Source organism: Acinonyx jubatus, chromosome E2, assembly GCF_027475565.1.
Source record: "Acinonyx jubatus isolate Ajub_Pintada_27869175 chromosome E2, VMU_Ajub_asm_v1.0, whole genome shotgun sequence".
Classification (NCBI taxonomy): Eukaryota; Metazoa; Chordata; class Mammalia; order Carnivora; family Felidae; genus Acinonyx; species Acinonyx jubatus.
The window spans coordinates 44,618,927-44,641,840 of NC_069396.1; the positions used below are offsets into that span (position 1 = coordinate 44,618,927).

Here is a 22,914-nt window from a genome sequence, read left to right on the forward strand (position 1 = left end):
CTCTCATTGAATTTTGTCCCCAGAGCATTTGCAAGCTAATGAAGAATCTTAAGTAGGACAGTGACATAATGTGATTTACATATTTAATATATTACTCTTGACTGTCAGATGGAGATTAGAAGAAAGGATCTCAGGACACGACTGAGGGGATTATTGTTTTGCTTCAAATGTGTGGTGCTCTCTGGGCTTTCTGAGTGTTGGTAATGGCATTGGGGATAAGGAAACAGATTCAAGAGAGATTTAGAGGATCAATTCAGCCAGAGTTGTTGAGGGGGGCAAGTATGAAAGAGGTCTCCCGAAATGACTTCTGCTTTTCAGACGCCATTTTGTCATTTTCAGCCATCACCCCTTTTGTATTTTCTCATTTTTTTCTTCCATTAATTTAACGACAATAAAAAGAACTGTTTAGAGGCACCCGGGTGGCTCAGTCGGTTAAGCGTCCAACTTTGGCTCAGGTCATGATCTTTCAATTCGTGAGTTCAAGCCCCACGTCAGGTTCTGTGCTGACAGTTCAGAGCCTGGAGCCTGTTACAGATTCTGTGTCTCCCTCTCTCTCTGCCCCTCCCCTGCTCGTGCTCTGTCTCTCTCTCTCAAAAATAAATAAACATCAAAAAAGAACTATTTAATCATGTTACTATATGTGACATGGAGAGCAGTTTGGGACCTAAACTGGATTCATTTGGTTCCTTACACTGTTCTCTTGATCACCATATTCCAGTTGGGTTCTTACCTAATGTTTTATAAATGATATTGTGCTTCTCTGACAAAGTAAAAAGCCAGGTACTCTCATCCCAGTACATTTTGCTGACATGAGTTGATGTTAAACTGAGCTATGTGGGGTTTTTTGTTTTTGTTGTTGTTTACAATTTCTTTCTGCTTTTCAACAAAAGCATGTTTTCCTTGGATTTCTGACTCATTTCTAAAGACTGTTCAATCTTCAATTTATTGATTTATGTTTATTTCCTTTCTCAACACCATCCTCTATTACACTCTACAGCTTATGTGCATTGTTGTCAGAGATGGTGGCTGCTGTTCCAGTCACATTAGATAGTGTTCTTCTACATATTAAAGTTATATGACAAGTATAGACAATCAGATAAATGAAAGAATAAGATAAAGCATGAACCCAATTCGAGTTTTCAGGGATAGTCTTTCTGAGCAGCTGCCATTTTAGTTAGGACATTTCAGACAAAAAGGAACTGGCCATGCAGAGAGCATTCCTGGCAGATAGAACAGCATGTGAGAGTGTGAAATGGGAAAGGATTTGATATGTTCCAAAAACTTCAATAAAGCCAGTAAGGCTAGAGCATTGTTCCTGAAGATAGTGGTGGTTCAAAATGAGGTGAAAAAAGTAATCAAGAAATGGATCATGCAGGGGCTTTTAGGCTTTGAACAGGAATTTGGATTTTATTTGAAGTACAAAGGGGTAAACCATTGAAAGGTTTTAAGCAGTATTCTCAATTTTTTTTTTATATCAGAAGCATCTGGGGAAATGAAAAATGAAAGAAAATTTGTATTTTTAAAGTTGCTGACAAATACTGAGTGTCCAGTAATGGCTCTAGGTACTAGAAATAAAGCAGAGAATGAAACAAAGTCATTGCTTTGATTAAGCATGGGCAGACAGACAAGGCACAAACTTTAAAACTAGTATATCCATTAGTGATAAATGCAATATAGGTGCATTTCTATATTGGGTGTTTTGATAATGTGTCATTTGAATGGAAAACTGAAATGAGAGAGCAAACCATGCAGGTATCTGGGAAAAGAGCATTCCAAAAGGTAAACACGGAGGTATACACTTGGTATTTTTGAACAGCAAGGAAGCCATTGTGGTGAGAACAAAATGAATAATTAGGAGTGGCAAGAGATGACATCAGAAAAGTGGCCAAGGGCAAACTCATGTAGAGTCTGTGGACCATAGTAAGGTCTTGTGAGCCATAATAAGTAAGAACTTAGGATATTATTCTAAGATGGTAAACTCAGAAGATTTTTATAGGGGAATAAGGTGATATGAATTACATTGTAAATGAATTCCTCTGGCTGCTGTGTGAAGAACAGATTGCAGGGACAATTGCAAGTGGCTTGGCCTAGAGTGATAGTAGTGGATGTGGTCGTACTTGATAAACTTAAAAAAATTTTGATGTTTATTTATTTTTGAGAGAGAGAGAGACAGAGTGTGAGCAGGGGAGGGGCACAGAGAGGGGGAGACACAGAATCTGAAGCAGGATCCAGGCCCTGAGCTGTCAGCCCTGAGCCCAATGTGGGGCTCAAAGCCAGGTGAGATCATGACCTGAGCCAACATCAGACACTTAACCAACTGAGCCACCCAGGCGTCCCTTGATAAACTTTTAATAGGACAGGTAGTAGGTCTTGTTGGTAGATTGGATATCTAACTAGACATTTGATTGAATGTTTATAGGGGAGTGTTTTTGTTATTTTATAAGTTTCTTTGGTTGGATTCTAATCTACTCCAAAGTTTGAGAACCACACACTTAAACTGTTTTCCTAATTACTTTGCTCCCTATAAACTCCCCTCATTCTATGTTTTCTCCTTGTACCTTTTGTTTTAATTGCACAAAATATTTCAGCACTGTTTAAGCCATTTGTTCTTATCAGAATTTTTATTTTACCTATCATTTTTATTTTAGAAGTTTCATTTCCCCTTGTTAAAAAAAAAAAAAAAAAAAAAAGAAGGAATTTGCTCTCTTGTTATCTTACAGACTTGGAATCCAGTTGTGAGACCAAAAAGTCATCTCCAGAAAAGGGAGCTTATGAAATGGAATCACTGCAATGGGAAAATAGGAGGGAACCTATCAGCCATAATTTTGATTACAATGGTCTTAGAGATAATATGGAAGGCAAAGGCAAATTTGAGGATCAACAGGGAAGTCAGGAAGGACTTTACATGCACATGAAAATTACCTATGGAGAAAAGGCCACCCAAAGCCATTCTGTGTCACCTACTCTTCATCCGCTAAATCCTACCAGGGAAAAATTGTACAAATGTAAGGAATATGAACAAGCTTTCAGCTACCTGTCATGCCTTACTCAACATGAGAAAAGCCATAATAAAGAAAAACACTCTGAAGTTAAGAAACGTAGGAAGACCTTCAGCAAAAAGCCAACATATATTCAACATCAGAGGATTCAGAATGGTGAAAAGCCTTATGAGTGTATGGAATGTGGGAAGGCCTTTGGTCGTAGTTCTGATCTGATTCAACATCAGAAAATTCATACTAATGAAAAACCTTATCAGTGTAAGGCATGTGGGAAAGCTTTTATTCGTGGTTCACAGCTCACTGAACATCAGAGAGTTCATACAGGAGAGAAACCATATGAATGTAAGAAATGTGGAAAAGCCTTTAGTTATTGTTCACAATATACTCTCCATCAGAGAATTCACAGTGGTGAAAAACCCTATGAATGCAAGGAATGTGGGAAGTCCTTTATTCTTGGCTCTCAACTTACTTACCATCAGAGAATTCATAGTGGTGAGAAACCCTATGAGTGTAAGGAATGTGGAAAGGCCTTTATTCTTGGTTCACACCTTACTTATCATCAAAGAGTTCATACTGGTGAAAAGCCTTACAGATGTAAAGAATGTGGGAAGGCCTTTTTATGTGCCTCCCAACTTAATGAACATCAGCGAATCCATACAGGTGAGAAACCCTATGAATGTAAAGAATGTGGGAAGGCCTTTTTTCGTGGCTCACAACTTACTTACCATTTGAGAGTTCATACAGGTGAGAGACCCTATAAATGTAAAGAATGTGGAAAAGCCTTTATTTCTAATTCTAATCTTACTCAACATCAGAGAATTCATACAGGTGAAAAACCCTACAAATGTAAAGAATGTGAGAAGGCCTTCATTTGTGGCAAACAGCTTAGTGAACATCAGAGAATTCATACAGGTGAGAAACCCTTTGAATGTAAGGAGTGTGGAAAGGCTTTTATTCGTGGTGCATATCTTACTCAACATGAGAAAATTCATGGTGAGAAACATTATGAATGTAAGGAATGTGGGAAGACCTTTTTTCGTGCCACACAACTTACATATCACCAGAGAATTCATACAGGTGAGAAACCCTACAAATGTAAGGAATGTGACAAGGCTTTTATTTATGGCTCACAACTTAGTGAGCACCAGAGAATTCATAGAGGTGAAAAACCCTATGAATGTAAGCAGTGTGGGAAGGCCTTTATTCGTGGTTCACATCTTACTGAACATCTAAGAACTCATTCTGGTGAGAAACCCTATGAATGTAAGGAATGTGGGAAGGCCTTTAGTCGTGGCTCAGAACTTACTCTACATCAAAGGATCCATACTGGTGAGAAACCTTATGCATGTGTCCAATGTGGTAAAGACTTTAGACGTCATTCACAACTTACTCAACATATGAGGCTTCATAATTGAAAAAGCTTTGAATATGATTTAATATAAGAAAGGCTTCAACTGTATTCAACACCTCTGGAATATTAGAGAACCCATATTATGTTCGTAATGAATGTAGGACATCCTTTGACTTGTGCTCATAATGAACTCATTTTTAGAAAGCCTATATTAATGAATGCAGAAATAACTTCTGAAACACAGTAAACATTTATTTTCATTTTCATTTTTTTATTTTTTATTTTTAAAGTAGGCTTCATGCCCAGCACAGAGTCCAACTTAGGGCTTGAACTCATGACCCTGAGATCAAGACCTTAGCTGAGATCAAGAGTCAGACACTTAACCAACTAAGCCACCCAGGCACCCCCTATTAAACAATTTTAACAATCTCTATAGCCTTGGAATGTAATCTGAAATATATCCTTTATTGAGTACCATCTCTATTTGAAATTTGTGAAATTTGAAAAGTTACTTAACCTCTCTGTGCCTCAGCTTCTTTGTGTAAAATAATGTAATGATATTACATGGATTGAATTATAGATGATTAAACACATGTAACTCCCTTTGGACAGCATCTGATACTCAGTATCTATTATTATCACTGGTATTATCATTATTATATGCTATTAGAGAAGTCAAAGGGTAGGAATATTTTAGAATACAGTAAGATATAAGCATTCTATTACCATCTATCCCTTTCTGTTTCTTGTTTGGGTTTGGTCTGGTTTTACCATCTATCCTTTTTTGAACACCAGATAATTTATTCTGTGACAGAAGCTTTAGGACATCATAAAGGCAGAAAGGCCTCCATTTTAGAGCTCATAAATTTTGCTGCACCAGATAATTCATACTGCAAAAAAACTATGGAAGAAATTCCTTTAGAGTTGTGGAGATTTTTTATAAAATCAAGGGGAGGTCATTTTTCTACAGCAAATTCCAAAAGCAGAAGTCATTTTACTACATTTTCTAATTACTTCTTTAAGGGAAAGATAATTTTTTATCAAGAAAATTATAGCCAAGTGGCTCCATTAAAATAAAACTATATAAATTATTACTGTCTTAAATGAGAAATCAAAACAAAATTTACTAACTACAGCTTTTCTCATTATCTGTATCTGATAATATGTTGAAGAGTAAATTTTCAGATGCCCACATTTCAGAGTCTACTTCCATTATTTTAAGTGGGGAAAATGATGCTTCTGGCCCTTTCAAGTGTCCTGATCAGTTTTCCCAAATGTAATTTAAATTCATCTTAAAAAAAATTTTTTTTAAATGTTTATTATTTGTTTTTGAGAGAGGGAGAGACAGAGTGCAAGCTGGGGAGGAGCAGAGAGAGAGGGAGACACAGAATCCAAAGCAGGCTCCAGGCACTAAGCTGTCAGCACAGAGCCTGATGCAGGGCTCAAACTCACGAACTGTGAGATCATGACCTGAGCTGAAGCTGGACGCTCAACTGACTGAGCCAGCCAGGCGCCCCTAAAATATTATTTGCTACATTGATCATAATTCATTGACATATATTTGGCATATAACATATTTGCCTATTAGAAAATACTCTGAACCAGACTCTCCAAAATATGTTCAAGAGATAATAATCTCCAAAATACCATTGGAGGAGAGGACTCTGTCTCATTGCATATTGTGGTACATAACCAAATTCCCTTATTGCCAATGAATTACACTTTGAGCAAGCCGAATTAAAAGGTTGTAAGAAGACCTGCAATAAAGAAAATATTACCATTATTCAACACACTGTTTCCCAGTCCTGACCATGAATTCTTTCCCCTCCATAATATTTACTATCTTTGGGTTATGAACACACTTTGAGAAATCCATTGCTGACCAAAAAGAATAATTATAAGAGAAAATTTAAGGCATTATGGAAGTTAGTTAAATTTAGTGGGTGGTGCAGTACTTTTGTGTTCTAAAATTAATCAGTACACTATACAAGAAGAGTCCCTCTAGCTCAAGTTTTCACAACCCTTTCCCTATTCTCTCATCATCTAGATTGATTTAATTAGATTTTTATTCTTGACGCTGTTGTTATAAGACTGTTGAGCCTGGGTGGCCCAGGCAGTTAAGCATCAGACTCTTGGTATTGGCTCAGGTGATCTGCCAGTTTCAGGAGTTTGAGCCCCACGTCCCACACAGGGAGGCTGCTTGGGATTCTTTGTCTCCCTTTCTCCCTGTCCCTCCCCAACTTGCGCTATATCTGTCTCTCTCAAAATAAATAAAAAACTTTTTTAAAAAGATGGTTTAATATGAAACTTGAATGAATATTATCTCAGTACTTTATTTCATAAATCATTTTGAAACTAAGAGTTTCCCTATTGAGGTAATGGTGAGGGGATAGGAATGTACACTAATCAAAGAATTCATAAAGACAAACAGGTTGTGGTTGCTATACTGCCTCAGTTGCTACTTTGAGGTATACTGATACCATCATACCTGTTCAAGTTAAGCTTTATTTTCCCTACATGCATACAATTCTTTTCAAAGGTCACTACATTCCTCTTACAAAGTTATGTAACAAACAAAGTTTACCCCATACCAAAGTTACAGTGTAAATTAAAAAGAATCACATTCACTATTGCTCATCCATCTACTGTTAAAACTTTGGTTTTCATCTTGTGATGTTTCCTTCTATTCTCAAATATGGTCCACATTTGAGTCTAACAAAAGTATGTTTTAATGAGATAGCTACCCACTCATCTGTAACTTGTTTTATTTTAACTTTTTATTGTAGAACATACCAAACGTAAAAATAGAATAGTAAAATGAACAGACATGTACCCATCACGTTTTTATTTTTATTTTTTAATTCAAGTATAGATAACATACAACATCGCATTTTTAAATATTTATTTAGAGAGAGAGAGAGAGAGAGTGAGCGAGCAGGGAGGGGCAGAGGGAGAGAGAGAGAGAGAGAGAGAGAGAGAGAGAGAGAGAGAGAGAGAGAGAATCCCAAGTAGGCTCCACACTTAGCAATAGAGCCCAACACAGGGCTCAATCGCACACTGAGATCATGACCTGAGCTGAAATCAAGAGTCACACGCTTAACCGACTGAGCCATCCAGGCACCGAGCATCACATATTTTTAATAATCACTTCTATTTTACCTTTCTTGTTAATCTTCCAAATATTTTTTGCTGGAATGTTTTAAAGCCAAGCAGTATATTTTATTTTATTATTATTATTTTTAATCTTTTAAGATACTTTATTTTATTTTATTTTTATGAAATTTATTGTCAAATTGGTTTCCATACAACACCCAGTGCTCATCCCAAAAGATGCCCTCTTCAATACCCATCACCCACCCTCCCCTCCCTCCCACCCCCCACCAACCCTCAGTTTGTTCTCAGTTTTTAAGAGTCTCTTATGCTTTGGCTCTCTCCCACTCTAACCACTTTTTTTTTTCCTTCCCTCCCCCATGGGTTTCTGTTAAGTTTCTCAGGATCCACATAAGAGTGAAAACATACAGTATCTGTCTTTCTCTGTATGGCTTATTTCACTTAGCATGACACTCTCCAGTTCCATCCATGTTGCTACAAAGGGCCATATTTCATCCTTTCTCATTGCCACGTAGTACTCCATTGTGTATATAAACCACAATTTCTTTATCCATTCATCAGTTGATGGACATTTAGGCTCTTTCCATAATTTGGCTATTGTTGAGAGTGCTGCTATAAACATTGGGGTACAAGTGCCCCTAGGCATCAGTACTCCTGTATCCCTTGGGTAAATTCCTAGCAGTGCTACTGCTGGGTCATAGGGTAGGTCTATTTTTAATGTTTTGAGGAACCTCCACACTGTTTCCCAGAGTGGCTGCACCAGTTTGCATTCCCACCAACAGGGCAAGAGCGTTCCTGTTTCTCCACATCCTCTCCTGCATCTATAGTTTCCTGATTTGCTCACTTTGGCCACTCCAACTGGCGTGAGGTGATATCTGAGTGTGGTTTTGATTTGTATTTCCCTGATGAGGAGCGACATTGAGCATCTTTTCATGTGCCTGTTGGCCATCCGGATGTCTTCTTTAGAGAAGTGTCTATTCATGTTTTCTGCCCATTTCTTCACTGGATTATTTGTTTTTCGGGTGTGGAGTTTGGTGAGCTCTTTATAGATTTTGGATACTAGCCCTTTGTCCGATATGTCATTTGCAAATATCTTTTCCCATTCCGTTGGTTGCCTTTTAGTTTTGTTGATTGTTTCCTTTGCTGTGCAGAAGCTTTTTATCTTCATGAGGTCCCAATAGTTCATTTTTGCTTTTAATTCCCTTGCCTTTGGGGATGTGTCAAGTAAGAAATTGCTACGGCTGAGGTCAGAGAGGTCTTTTCCTGTTTTCTCCTAGAGGGTTTTGATGGTTTCCTGTCTCACATTCAGGTCCTTTATCCATTTTGAGTTTATTTTTGTGAATGGTGTGAGAAAGTGGTCTAGTTCCAACCTTCTGCATGTTGCTGTCCAGTTCTCCCAGCACCATTTGTTAAAGAGACTGTCTTTTTTCCATTGGATATTCTTTCCTGCTTTGTCAAAGATTGGTTGGCCATACTTTTGTGGGTCTAGTTCTGGGGTTTCTATTCTATTCCATTGGTCTATGTGTCTGTTTTTGTGCCAATACCATGCTGTCTTGATGATGACAGCTTTGTAGTAGAGGCTGAAGTCTGGGATTGTGATGCCTCCTGCTTTGGTCTTCTTCTTCAAAATTACTTTGGCTATTCGGGGCCTTTTGTGGTTCCATATGAATTTTAGGATTGCTTGTTCTAGCTTCGAGAAGAATGCTGGTGCAATTTTGATTGGGATTGCATTGAATGTGTAGATAGCTTTGGGTAGTATTGACATTTTGACAATATTTATTCTTCCAACCCATGAGCACGGAATGTTTTTCCATTTCTTTATATCTTCTTCAATTTCCTTCATAAGCTTTCTATAGTTTTCAGCATACAGATCTTTGACATCTTTGGTTAGATTTATTCCTAGGTATTTTATGCTTCTTGGTGCAATTGTGAATGGGATCAGTTTCTTTATTTGTCTTTGTGTTGCTTCATTATTAGTGTATAAGAATGCAACTGATTTCTGTACGTTGATTTTGTATCCTGCAAGTTTGCTGAATTCATGCATCAGTTCTAGCAGACTTTTGGTGGAGTCTATCGGATTTTCCACGTATAATATCATGTCATCTGCAAAAAGTGAAAGCTTGACTTCATCTTTGCCAATTTTGATGCCTTTGATTTCCTTGTGTTGTCTGATTGCTGATGCTAGAACTTCCAACACTATGTTAAACAACAGTGGTGAGAGTGGACATCCCTGTCGTGTTCCTGATCTCAGGGAAAAAGCTCTCAGTTTTTCCCCATTGAGGATGATGTTAGCTGTGGGCTTTTCATAAATGGCTTTTATGATGTGTAAGTATGTTCCTTCTGTCCCGACTTTCTCAAGGGTTTTTATTAAGAAAGCTTGCTGAATTTTGTCAAATGCTTTTTCTGCATCAATTGACAGGATCATATGGTTCTTATATTTTCTTTTATTAATGTGATGTATTACATTGATTGATTTGCGAATGTTGAACCAGCCCTGCATCCCAGGAATGAATCCCACTTGATCATGGTGAGTAATTCTTTTTCTATGCTGTTGAATTCAATTTGCTAGTATCTTATTGAGAATGTTTGCATCCATATTCATCAGGGATATTGGCCTATAGTTCTCGTTTTTTACTGGGTCTCTGTCTGGTTTAGGAATCAAAGTAATACTGGCTTCATAGAATGAGTCTGGAAGTTTTCCTTCCCTTTCTATTTCTTGGAATAGCTTGAGAAGGATAGGTATTATTTCTGCTTTAAACATCTGGTAGAACTCCTCTGGGAAGCCATCTGGTCCTGGACTCTTATTTGTTGGGAGATTTTTGATAACTGATTCAATTTCTTCACTGGCTATGGGTCTGTTCAAGCTTTCTATTTCCTCCTGTTTGAGTTTTGGAAGTGTGTGGGGGTTTAGAAATTTGTCCGTTTCTTCCAGGTTGTCCAGTTTGTTGGCATATAATTTTTCATAGTATTCCCTGATAATTGCTTGTATTTCTGAGGGATTGGTCTTAATAATTCCATTTTCATTCATGATTTTATCTATTTGGGTCATCTCCCTTTTCTTTTTGAGAAGCCTGGCTAGAGGTTTTCAATTTTGTTTATTTTTTCAAAAAACCAACTCTTGGTTTCATTGATCTGCTCTACAGTTTTTTTAGACTCTATATTGTTTATTTCTGCTCTGATCTTTATTATTTCTCTTCTTCTGCTGGGTTTAGGGTGTCTTTGCTGTTCTGCTTCTATTTCCTTTAGGTGTGCTGTTAGATTTTGTATTTGGGATTTTTCTTGTTTCTTGAGATAGGCCTGGATTGCAATGTATTTTCCTCTCAGGACTGCCTTCGCTGCATCCCAAAGCATTTGGATTGTTGTGTTTTCATTTTCGTTTGTTTCCATATATTTTTTAATTTCTTCTCTAATTGCCTGGTTGACCCACTCATTCGTTAGTAGGGTGTTCTTTAACCTCCATGCTTTTGGAGGTTTTCCAGACTTTTTCCTGTGGTTGATTTCAAGCTTCATAGCACTGTGGTCTGAAAGTATGCATAGTGTGATCTCAATTCTTGTATACTTATGAAGGGCTGTTTTGTGACCCAGTTTGTGATCTATCTTGGAGAATGTTCCATGTGCACTCGAGAAGAAAGTATATCCTGTTGCTTTGGGATGCAGAGTTCTAAATATATCTGTTAAGTCCATCTGATCCAATGTATCATTCAGGGCCCGTGTGTCTAGATGATCTATCCATTGTTGTAAGTGGGCGATTAAAGTCCCCTGCAGTTACCACATTCTTATCAATAAGGTTGCTTATGTTTGTGAGTAATTGTTTTATATATTTGGGGGCTCCCGTATTCAGCGCATAGACATTTATAATTGTTAGTTCTTCTTGATGGATAGACCCTGTAATTATTATATAATGCCCTTCTTCATCTCTTGTTACAGCCTTTAGTTTAAAGTCTAGTTCGTCTGATATAAGTATGGCTACTCCAGCTTTCTTTTGACTTCCAGTAGCATGGTAAATAGTTCTCCATCCCCTCACTTTCAATCTGAAGGTGTCCTCAGGTCTAAAATGAGTCTCTTGTAGACAGCAAATAGATGGGTCTTGTTTTTTTTTAATCCATTCTGATACCCTATGTCTTTTGGTTGGCACATTTAGTCCATTTACATTCAGTGTTATTATAGAAAGATATGGGTTTAGAGTCATTGTGATGTCTGTAGGTTTCATGCTTGTAGCAATGTCTCTGGTACTTTGTCTCACAGGATGCCCCTTAGGATCTCTTGTATGGCTGGTTTAGTGGTGACGAATTCCTTCAGTTTTTGTTTGTTTGGGAAGACCTTTATCTCTCCTTCTAGTCTAAATGACAGACTTGCTGGATAAAGGATTCTCAGCTGCATATTTTTTGTTTAGCACATTGAAGATTTCCTGCCATTCCTTTCTGGCCTGCCAAGTTTCAGTAGAGAGATCGGTCACAAGTCTTATCGGTCTCCCTTTATATGTTAGAGCATGTTTATCCCTAGCTGCTTTCAGAATTTTCTCTTTATCCTTGTATTTTGCCAGTTTCACTATGATATATCATGCAGAAGATCGATTCAAGTTATGTCTGAAGGGAGTTCTCTGTGCCTCCTGGATTTCAATGCCTTTTTCCTTCCCCAGATCAGGGACATTCTCAGTTATTATTTCTTCAGGTACACCTTCAGCACCTTTCCCTCTCTCTTCTTCCTCTGGAATACCAATTATGCGTAGATTATTTCTCTTTAGTGTATCACTTAGTTCTCTAATTTTCCCCTTATACTCCTGGATTTTTTTTATCTCTCTTTTTCTCAGCTTCTTCTTTTTCCATAATTTTATCTTCTAGTTCACCTATTCTCTCCTCTGCCTCTTCAATCCGAGCTGTGGTCGACTCCATTTTATTTGCAGCTCATTGATAGCATTTTTTAGCTCCTCCTGGCTGTTCCTTAGTCCCTCGATCTCTGTAGCAAGAGATTCTCTGCTGTCCTCTATACTGTTTTCAAGCCCAGCGATTAATTTTATTACTATTATTCTAAATTCACTTTCTGTTATATTGTTTAAATCGTTTTTGATCAGTTCGTTAACTGTCGCTATTTCCTGGAGATTCTTTTGAGGGGAATTCTTCCGTTTCGTCATTTTGGATAGTTCCTGGAGTGGTGCGGAACTGCAGGGCACTTCCCCTGTGCTGTCTTGAATAACTTACGTTGGTGGGTGAGGCCGCAATCAGACCTGATGTCTGCCCCCATACCACTGCTGGGGCCACAGTCGGACTGGTGTGTACCTTCTCTTCCCCTCTCCTAGGGGCGGGACTCACTGTGGGGTGGCGTGGCCCATCTGGGCTACTTGCACACTGCCAGGCTTGTGGTGCTGGGGATCTGGCATATTAGCTGGGGTGGATCGGCAAGGTGCACAGGGGCGGGATGAGCAGGCTCAGCTCGCTTATCCTTTGGTGATCTGCTTCAGGAGGGGCCCTGTGGCACCGGGAGGGAGTCAGACCCACCGCCAGAGGGATGGATCTGTAGAAACACAGCATTGGGTGTTTGCACGGTGCACGTAAGTTCCTTGACAGGAACTGGTTCCCTTTGGGATTTGGGCTGGGGGATGGGCGAGGGAGATGGCGCTGGTGAGCGCCTTTGTTCCCTGCCAAGTTGTGCTCTGTCATCCGGGGCTCAACAACTCTCCCTCACATTGTCCTCCAGCCCTCCCACTCTCTAAGCAGAGCTGTTAACTTATAACCTCCCAGATATTAAGTCCCGCTTGCTGTCAGAATATCCTCCGTCAGGCCCCTCTGCTTTTGCAAGCCAGACTCGGGGGCTCTGCTTTGTCGGCAGGCTGCCCCTCTGCCCTGGTTCCCTCCCGCCAGTCCATGTAGCATGCACCGCCTCTCCGCCCTTCCTACCCTCTTCCGTGGGCCTCTTGTCTACGTTTGGCTCCGGAGAGCCAAGCTAGTCTTCTGGCGGTTTTCTGGGTTATTTAGGCAGGTGTGAGTGGAATCTAAGTGATCAGCAGGACGCGCGGTGAGCCCAGCGTCCTCCTACGCCGCCATCTTCCCTATTGTACCCAAACCAGTATATTTTATCATCTCCCCTCTACATATTTCAGTATGTATCTTGAACAGATAAGGACTTAATTAATATCTAGTAATTTTTGAGATATTAGTGATTATAGTTGGGTTATTTGAGTCAGGATTTAAAAGACATCTGCTCATTACATTTGGTTGCTGTGTCTCTTGTACACTTGCTTTTGTCTTTTTAAAAATGCCTACAGAACAAAACAGAAACATGGTAACAGCAATGCCATGATATATCCTCTCTATTTTCTCCAGATTGAATATTCAGGTTATTTCTTTGTTGCTGCAAACCAGGCAATAAATGTCTTTATATGGTTATTCTTGCATATTGGTGTTTTTATTTCTACAGAATATATTCCTACAGATTAGACTGCTAAGTCAAAATATGTATACATTTTACATTTGTTTTAATAGATTATGCTGTTTTGAAACAGTCAGTTTACATTCTCATCATTAAAGTATGAGAGTGCTCATTCCCTATACCATCACCAGGAACAAAAAATAAAGCCAAAAGGAGCCATGATGGAATAACAGGTTTAAACAGCGACTGTGATCCTCAACAAGAAAGATACAAATTAAGTGAGCAGTATGATCACACCAACTTCCTACCTGGAGATACATTCTAGATAATGAAAAAGGTTTATCCCAAACTGAGCATGCTGGTCTATGTTGAGAAGATTGAGATCAAAGAGACTGATGTTCCTGGAAGTTGCAGAGCAGTTCCAGAGAGAAGGAAGCTGTGCAGAGAATTTCAGAAATGTGTGAAAGGGTCCTCTTCAGTCTTTCCTAACATTAAGTAGTACATGTGTAGGTTGTGATTCTACAAGTCTGAGCAAAGTGTAATCAGAGAGCTGCAAGTTGTAAAATGCCCAGAGCTGACACAGGGCAGAGATGTTTCTAATTCTGATCCTGATGATCACCCATACCATTTAGTAGATAGCCCAGAAGAGTCACACATAAGGAACAGAGGTCAACCATCTCTAAAGCACTTTAGACTTGTCCTAAACTGCTTTTTTAAAGTTTTAAAGGAATCAAGCAAGTAACCCAGCTGCCTACAGAGCAAAGCTTCACCCTCTAAAATAAATGTAACAATAGCCACATTCAACAATGTAAATTGCATAATGTTCATTATCTGTATAAAGAAGCCCCCCACCACGTGACACAAAACCAGAAAAAAATCAATTGGTTGGCCAAATAAAATGGCAGGGGAAATGGTATCAGTACAAAATTACTAAAGAAGCTATTATGCTTAATATATTTAAGAATTTTTAATTTTTTTAATGTTTATTTTTGAGAGAGAGACAGAGCACAAATGGGGGAGGGGTAGAGAGAGGGAGACACGGAATCTGAAGCAGGCTCCAGGCTCTGAGCTGTCAGCACAGAGCCCAATGCAGGGCTCAAACCCATGAACCACGAGAACATGACCTGAGCCAAAGTCAAATGCTTAACTGACCAAGCCACCCAGGTGCCTCTGCTTAAGAATTTTTTTAAATCCACAACATAATGAGGACAGATATAGAGGATACAAATGGAACTTCTATAAAAGAAAAATATCTGAGAAGAAAATTTTATTGGAGATTAAAAGGAGGAATGAAAAATTCAGTGAACTTGAAAATATGTTTGGAAAAATGAAGCACAGAGAGAAAAAGACTGAAAGAAAAGAGGCTCAATGACCTGTGGACAAAATTAAAGCAGGTTCTGTGTAAATGAGATGTCAGCAAGATGGTAGAATTGGATGTCCTAGGCCCTCTCTCCTCTAACAAACACACTGATACAGCAATTCATGGAAAAATTCCCTTTGTGAGAAATCCAAAAACTGAGTGAAAGCCTCTGCACCTAGGGAGAATGCAAAGCCAGACTCATCAAAACCCATAGGGAGATATGGGACACCCTTCCACCAGAGTCCAGGCACATGGTACAACATCATATGATCAGTGAGAGACTCCTGGCTACCAGCTTCACCTGGGGGTGGGGTGGGGTGGGGAAGGGGATATTTTACACATTCTGTACCTTAAATTTCCTGGGAGCTCCCAGAACACTGACTTAGGTCTTGCCAGTTGTGGAGTTCTGACAGGTCCAGTAAAATCTAGCCACTGGGTAGATAACAGAGATGGTGGGTTGGGCTGGTAGATACCATTAATCCTTACCTCTATTCAACACAAAGCAAGCCCTCAGCCCTCAGCTTTCCCATGGGGAAGAAAAGAGTTGATCTGTGTGTCCAACACTCCAGTGTTGCTAGGGCCGTCCACCGACTTGGCATTTGACTTAGTCTTACAGCTCTGAGAGGTCTGGCACAGTCTATCTACCTTTGGGAAAACAGAACAATGGTTTCAACTGATAGATGCCACAACCCCCCATTCCCAGCTCAGCACAGACTGAGTGAGCAAAAATAAGAGGCTGCCTACTTCTTCCTGGAGGTGAGAAAGAGTATATACAGGTCCCCAGGCAAAGGTGGAGATTGGCAGAGAATTTAAAAATATGATTCAACTATATACTGGATATACGTTTTAGATTCAAATATCAAATTTCAAAACAAAAGGACAGAAAAAGATACACCATGCAAACTGCAATCATAACAGAAATGGAGTGGCTATACTATCAGATCAAACAGGCATTAAGACAAAATTACCAGAGACAAAGAGGTACACTTTATCATCAAAAAGGGCTAATCCATCAAGAAGACATAACAATCATAAGGATATATGCACCTGAGCCAACATCCCAAATGTCCATCACCAGATGAATGAAGAAACAAAATCAACTGTCCTAAATATGCTGAAAAAGCTGAAAGAAGTTGTGGAACTTAAAAGTACAATAACTGAAATGAAAAATACACTAAACACCTACTAGGATGCCTATTTTAAATTTATTTTTAAATGTTTTTATTTATGTTTGAGGGGGTGGGGGGAAAGGGCAGAAAGAATGGGAGACAGATTATCCAAAGCAGGCTCTGTGCTGACAGCAGAGAGCTCAATGCAGGGCTCAAACTCATGAACTCAAAACTCAATCTCACGACCTGAGCTGAAGTTGGAGGCTTTTAGGGGCCCCCTAGGATCCCTATTTTAAAAATTAAAAAATAACAACTGTTGATGAGGATATGGAACAATTGGGACGCTCAGATATTGCTAGAAATTGTGTGGTTCCTATGAAAATAACTTGGTGGTTCCTCAAAAGCTAAATATAGAATTTCCATATGACCCAACAATTCCACTCAGGTATTAAAGGAATTGAAAGCAATGATTTGAATAGATACTTGTACACAAATGTTTATTGCAGCATTATACATAATAGCCAAAATGTAGAAACACCTCAAGTATCCATCAACAGAATAAACAAAATGTGGCATATATGCACAATGGAATAATATTCAGGCACAAAAAGAAATGAAATTCTTGCACATGCTACAACATGGATTAGTGTTGAAAACATTACATTAAGTAAAATAAGCCAGACACAAAAGAACAAGTATTGTATGTTTCCACTTATATGAAATATCAAGAATAGGCAAATTAATAGATTTTCATAGAAAGTAGATTAGAAGTTATTAGGAGTTATTGCCTAATGGTTACAGTTTCTGTTTGAGGTGACGAAAAGGTTAGAAATAGATAGCAGTGATAGTTGCACAACAATGTGATATAACTAATGTTGCTGAACTGTACATTTAAAAATGGTGAAAATGGCAATCTTATGTTGTATATATTTTACAACTTGTAAAAAGTTGGTAATGTAACCTACCAAAAATTATTACATAATACATTTTAAAAGGGTAAAGTATGTGGAATGTTAATTATATCTCAATAAAGCTATTTCAAAATTAGAAACAAACTATGAATTTAACTTAAGTAGTTGTACTTTACTATTCATATTATTTATTTAATCTTGGATGCATTAGTTAGTTCATGGTTTATAAGAAATGGTCCATTTCTTCTAAGTTGTTGAGTTTCTGTGAGTAGAATTGCTCATAATGCTCCCTTATTATCCTATCATTGTTTGCTGGATTTTTACTAATATTCTCTTACATTTCTGATGACAATCTTGCTAGAAGTTTATCAGTTTCATTGATCTTTTCTTTTTTTTTTCAACGTTTATTTATTTTTGGGACAGAGAGAGACAGAGCATGAATGGGGGAGGGGCAGAGAGAGAGGGAGACACAGAATCGGAAACAGGCTCCAGGCTCTGAACCATCAGCCCAGAGCCTGACGCGGGGCTCGAACTCGCAGACCGCGAGATCGTGACCTGGCTGAAGTCGGACGCTTAACCGACTGCGCCACCCAGGCACCCCTCATTGATCTTTTCAAAAGATGAGATTTTGGTTTATTTTTCTGTATTGTTTTTCTGTTTACAATTTCATTGATATTAAGCTCTTTATATTTATTTCCTTCCTTCTGTTCACTTTGCATTGTTTTGCTCTTTTTCTAGTTTCTTATGGAAGGAATTTGAGCGGTTTTTTTTTTTTTGAGAACTTTACCCCATTTTTGATGAGCATTTAGTACTATAAATTTTTCTGTAAATTCAGATTTAATTGTATTCTACAAGTTTTCCTATGTTCTATTTTCATTTTCATTCAGTGTAACCTTTTTAAAAAACATCCCTTGAGATTTCCTCTTTGACCCAAGAGTTAAAGTGTATTGTTTAGTTTTCATGTTACCTTTCTGCTAAACAATTTCTAGTTTAATTCCTTTGCAGTCAAAGAACACAGTATGATTTCAATTCTTTCTTTGTAACATATGTATTTTTAATTTTTAATGTGTATTTATTTTTGAGAGAGCAACAAAGTGTGAGTGGGGGAGGCACAGAGAGAGAGACACACAAAATCCAAAGCAGGCTCCAGGCTCAGAGCTGAATTCATGTATCAGCTCTAGCAGGTTTTCTGGGGGGAGTCTTTCAGGTTTTCCATGTAGAGTATCAAAGTGAAAGTTTGACTTCTTCTTTGTCGATTTGGATGCCTTTTATTTTGTTTTGTTGTCTGATTGTTGAGGCTAGGACTTGCAACACTATGTTAAACAACAGTGGTGAGAGTGGACATCCCTGTCATGTTCCTGATCTCAGGGGGAAAGTTTTTCCTGATTGGGGGTGATATTAGCTATGGGCCTTTCATATATGGCTTTTATGATGTTAAGGTATGTTCCTTCTATTCCGACTTTATTGAGGGTTTTTATTAAGAAAAGATGTTGTATTTTGTCAAAATCTTTTTCCACATCTATTGACAAGATCATATGGTTCTTATCTTTTCTTCCATTAATGTGATGTATCACGTTGATTGATTTGCAGATATTGAACCAGCCCTGCAACCCAGGAATGAATCCCACTTGATCATGGTGAATAATTCTTTTTAAAAAAAAATTTTTTTTTTTAATGTTTATTTATTTTTGGGACAGAGAGAGACAGAGCATGAACGGGGGAGGGGCAGAGAGAGAGGGAGACACAGAATCTGCAGCAGGCTCCAGGCTCTGAGCCATCAGCCCAGAGCCCGACGCAGGGCTCGAACTCACGGACCGCGAGATCGTGACCTGAGCTGAAGTCGGATGCTCAACCGACTGAGCCACCCAGGCGCCCCTGAATAATTCTTTTAATATACTGTTGAATTCAATTTGCTAGTGTCTTGTTGAGATTTCTCACATCCATGTTCATCAGAGATACTGGCCTGTAATTTTCCTTTTTAGTGGGGTCTTTGTCTGGTTTGGGAATCAAGGTGATGCTGGCTTCATAGAATGAGTCCCGAAGCCTTCCTTCTATTCTATTTTTGGAACAGCTTGAGAAGAATAGGAATTAACTCTTTCTGATTTAAATGTCTGATAAAATTCCCTTGGGAAGCCATCTGGTCCAAGACTCTTATTTGTTGGGAGATTTTAAAATAACTGCTTCAGTTTCTTCACTGCTTATGGGTCTGTTCAAGTTTTCTATTTCTTCCCATTTGAGTTTTGGTAGTGGATGGGTATCTAGGAATTTGTCCATTTCTTCCAGATTATCCAGTTTGTTGGCATATAATTTTTCATAGTTTTCTATAATAATTGTTTGTATTTCTGTAGTGTTGTGATCTCTTTCATTTGTGATTGTATCTCTTTGGGTTCTCTCTTTTCTTTTTGAGAAGTCTGGCTAAGGGTTTACCAATTTTGTTTATCCTTTCAAAAAACCAGATCTTAGACTCACTGAACTGTTCTGTTCTTTTTTAAATTATTTTATATTATTTCTGCTCTAATCTTTATTTCTTTTCTTCTGCTGGTTTTGAGGCTTCTTTCCTGCTCTGTTTCTAATTGCTTTAGCTGTAAGGTTAGATTCTGTATTTGGGATTTTTCTTGTTTCTTGAGATAAGCCTGGATCACACTGTATTTTCACCTTAGGACTGCCTTTGCTGCATCCCAAAAGGTTTGGACTGTTATGTTTTCATTTTCATTTACTTCCATATACTTTTAAAGTTCTTCCTTAATTTCCTGGTTGACCCATTCATTCCTTAGGATATTCTTTAACCTCCATGTATTTAGAGGCTTTCCAAATTTATTTTTGTGGTTGATTTCAAGTTTCATAGCGTTGTGATCTGAAAATAGGTGCATGGCATGATTTCAATCCTTTTATATTTGTTGAGGTCTGTTTTGTGACCCATTTTGAGAATGTCCCATGTGCACTCGAGAAGAATGTGCATTCTGCTGCTTTTGGATGAAAAGATCTGAATATATCTGTTAAGCCCATCTGGTCCAATGTGTCATTCAAAGCTATTGTTTCTTTACTGATTTTCTGCCTAGATGATCTGTCCATTGGTGTAAGTGGAGTATTAAAGTCCCCTACACTCACAGTATTGTTATCTCTACATTTATTTATGTTCGTGATTAACTGATACATATATTTGGGTGCTTCCAAGTCGGGGCATAAACATTTATAATTGTTAGCACTTCTTGATGGATAGACCCCTCAATTATAATGACCTTCTTCATCTTTTGTTACAGTCTTTGGTTAAAATCTAGTTTGTCTGATAGAAGTATGACTACTCTGGCTTTCTTTTTTACATACCATAGCATGATAGATCGTTCTCTATCCCTTCACTGTCAATCTGCTGGTGTCCTCAGGTCTAAAATGAGTCTCTTGTAGGCAGCATATAGATGGATCTTGGCTTTTTATTCATTCTGATACCCCATGTCTTTTGATTGGGGCATTTAGTCCATTTACATTCAGATTATTAAAAGATAAGCATTTAGTGTCATTGTGTTATCTGTAGGTTTCACGCTTGTGGTGATGTCTCCGGTCCTTTGTAGTCTTTTCTGCTTTCCATTCACATAGACCCCCTTAAGATCTCCTGCAGGGCTGGTTTATGAACTCCTTTAGTTTTTGTCTGGGAAAAACATTTATCTCTCCTTCTACTCTAAATGACAGCCTTGCTGGACATAGAATTCTTGGCTGCATATTTTCCCTATTCAGCACATTGAATATTTCTTGCCACTCCCTTCTGCCCTGACAAATTTCAGTGGACAGATCTGCTACTACCCTTATGTGTCTACTCTTGTATGTTAAGGGCCATTTGTCCCTAGCTGCTTTCAGAATTTTCTCTTTATCTTTGTATTTTGCCAGTTTCACTATGATATGTCATGGTGTTGACCTATTTTTGTTGATCTGGGAGTTCTCTGTGCCTCCTGGACTTGGATGCCTGTTTCCTACCCCAGATTAGGGAACATCTTGCTATAATTTGTTCAAATAAATCTTCTTCCCCTTTCTCTCTTCCCCCTTCTGGAACTCCTATGATATGGATATTATTTCATTGAATCACTTAGGTCTCTAATTGTTCCCTCATGATCTAGTAACTTCCTTTCTCTACTTTTCTCAGCTTCATCATTTTCCATACTTTATCTTCTATTTTACCTATCTTTGCTGTTATTGCATCTAGCTTATTTTGCAGCTCATTTACAGCATTTCTTAGCTCACTGTGACTATTTCTTAGGTCCTTGATCTCTGCAGATTCTCTGCTGTCTTCTATGCTATTTTTCAAGCCCAGCTATTTGTCTTATGACTATTATTCTAAATTCCTGATCAGATATATTGTTTATATCTGTTCTGAGCAATTCTCTGGCTGTCATTTCTTCCTGGGATTCTCTTCGAGGATAATTCTTCTGTTGCATCATTTTGGCTAGTTTTCTGTCCTTTACATCTTCTAATAGCTTGTCATGTGTCCTGCACCTGCAAGTACTACTATATTAAAAAGGAGTGGAGCGCCTGGGTGGCTCAGTCAGTTAAGCGTCCGACTTCGGCTCAGGTCATGATCTCGCAGTCCGTGGGTTTGAGCCCCATGTTGGGCTCTGTGCTGACAGCTCAGAGCCTGCAGCCTGCTTCCGATTCTGTGTCTCCTTCTTTCTCTGACCCTCCCCTGTTCATGCTCTCTCTCTGTCTCAAAAATAAATAAATGTTAAAAAAAAATTTTTTTTAAATCTTTAAAAAAAAAGGGGGGGGGGTCATACACTGTTCAGGGCCTGGCACTTTAGGAGGTGTTTTTGGAGTGTGTTACATGCACTCTATTATTGTGTCTTGGCTGCTTTATCTAACTACTCGTAGTGGTGGATTGGACTGTCCACCAGGTGTGCTTTGATTTGTTCATTGAGGTAACCCTGGAAAAGAGGAGGAGTTGGCGGGGGGGGGGGAAGGGGGGGAAGAAACCTTATCCTAAACAAAGAGAAAAATGATAGGGGAGGGAAAAAAGACCAGGCAGAGAGAATCAAAGAAACTATTGGGCTTAATCCAGAAAGACAGAGAGGAAAATAAAGGAGATACAGAAAAGGTAAAAAAAGGATAGAGTAAAAATGCCGGATTAAACAACCAGAACAGAAATTAAAAAAAAAAAAAAAGGAAAAATATATAAGTATTGACCAAAAATCAAATCAGAAACTATAAGGCTGATTCTAAGGTGGGGGTGGGGGTGGGGGGGGAGGAGAGTAGAAAGGTAATGCAGGGAAAAGAGAAGAAGTAATAATAATAATAATTTAAAAAGAAAAAAAAACAGACTAACATACAAAACTGCAGGACAGTTGTCTGTTGGTGCCTTGGAAACAGTGGTTGTGCTGGTCTGGAGGAGGGACCAACTAGTTCAGTGAGTGTCAATCTCACCCTGGTAAATAAGCAGTTCCTGGCCTCGGAAGGGCAACGTTTGGTGTAAGTGGGTCCCACCTCCACTGGAGGTGGCTGTGCTGCTCCCTGAAGCCCCACTGTGTTAGTGATGGGGAGGAAAATGGCGACACCCCAATCTCTCCTCCTCCTACCAGGTGTCCCAAACCACAGTTTATGCTGCCCTGACAGAGCAGCACAGACTTCAGTGACCGATTTGCCCTGCTCTACAGTCTCCCCTGACTCCCCAGTGCTCGACTGGGATCCAAAACCCAATGTCTTAAAGGATCCTGCTCCATGTGGACAC

At 38.8% G+C, this 22,914-nt stretch overlaps 2 protein-coding genes across 4 annotated transcripts in view; one reads left to right on the forward strand and one right to left on the reverse strand.

Moving 5' to 3' along the window:
- The window catches only part of LOC106974722 (zinc finger protein 345), a 171,767-nt gene that overhangs the window by 50,570 nt on the left and 98,283 nt on the right, over positions 1–22,914 (forward strand). The window contains exon 9 of one of the 2 annotated variants that reach the window (XM_053210210.1): positions 2,721–7,814. In XM_053210210.1, coding sequence (XP_053066185.1) covers positions 2,721–4,414 — 1,694 coding nt within the window. In that variant the 3' untranslated portion in view covers positions 4,415–7,814. Of the gene's footprint in view, positions 1–2,720; positions 7,815–22,914 lie in introns of those variants that run through there. The other variant, XM_053210217.1, reaches the window with a different exon arrangement.
- ZNF790 (zinc finger protein 790) overlaps positions 19,069–22,914 on the reverse strand; it is a 29,611-nt gene continuing 25,765 nt past the window's right edge. The window contains exon 8 of one of the 2 annotated variants that reach the window (XM_027044741.2): positions 19,069–21,893. The gene's annotated coding sequence lies outside the window, so the exon portion shown is untranslated. Of the gene's footprint in view, positions 21,894–21,923; positions 22,115–22,914 lie in introns of those variants that run through there. The other variant, XM_027044742.2, reaches the window with a different exon arrangement.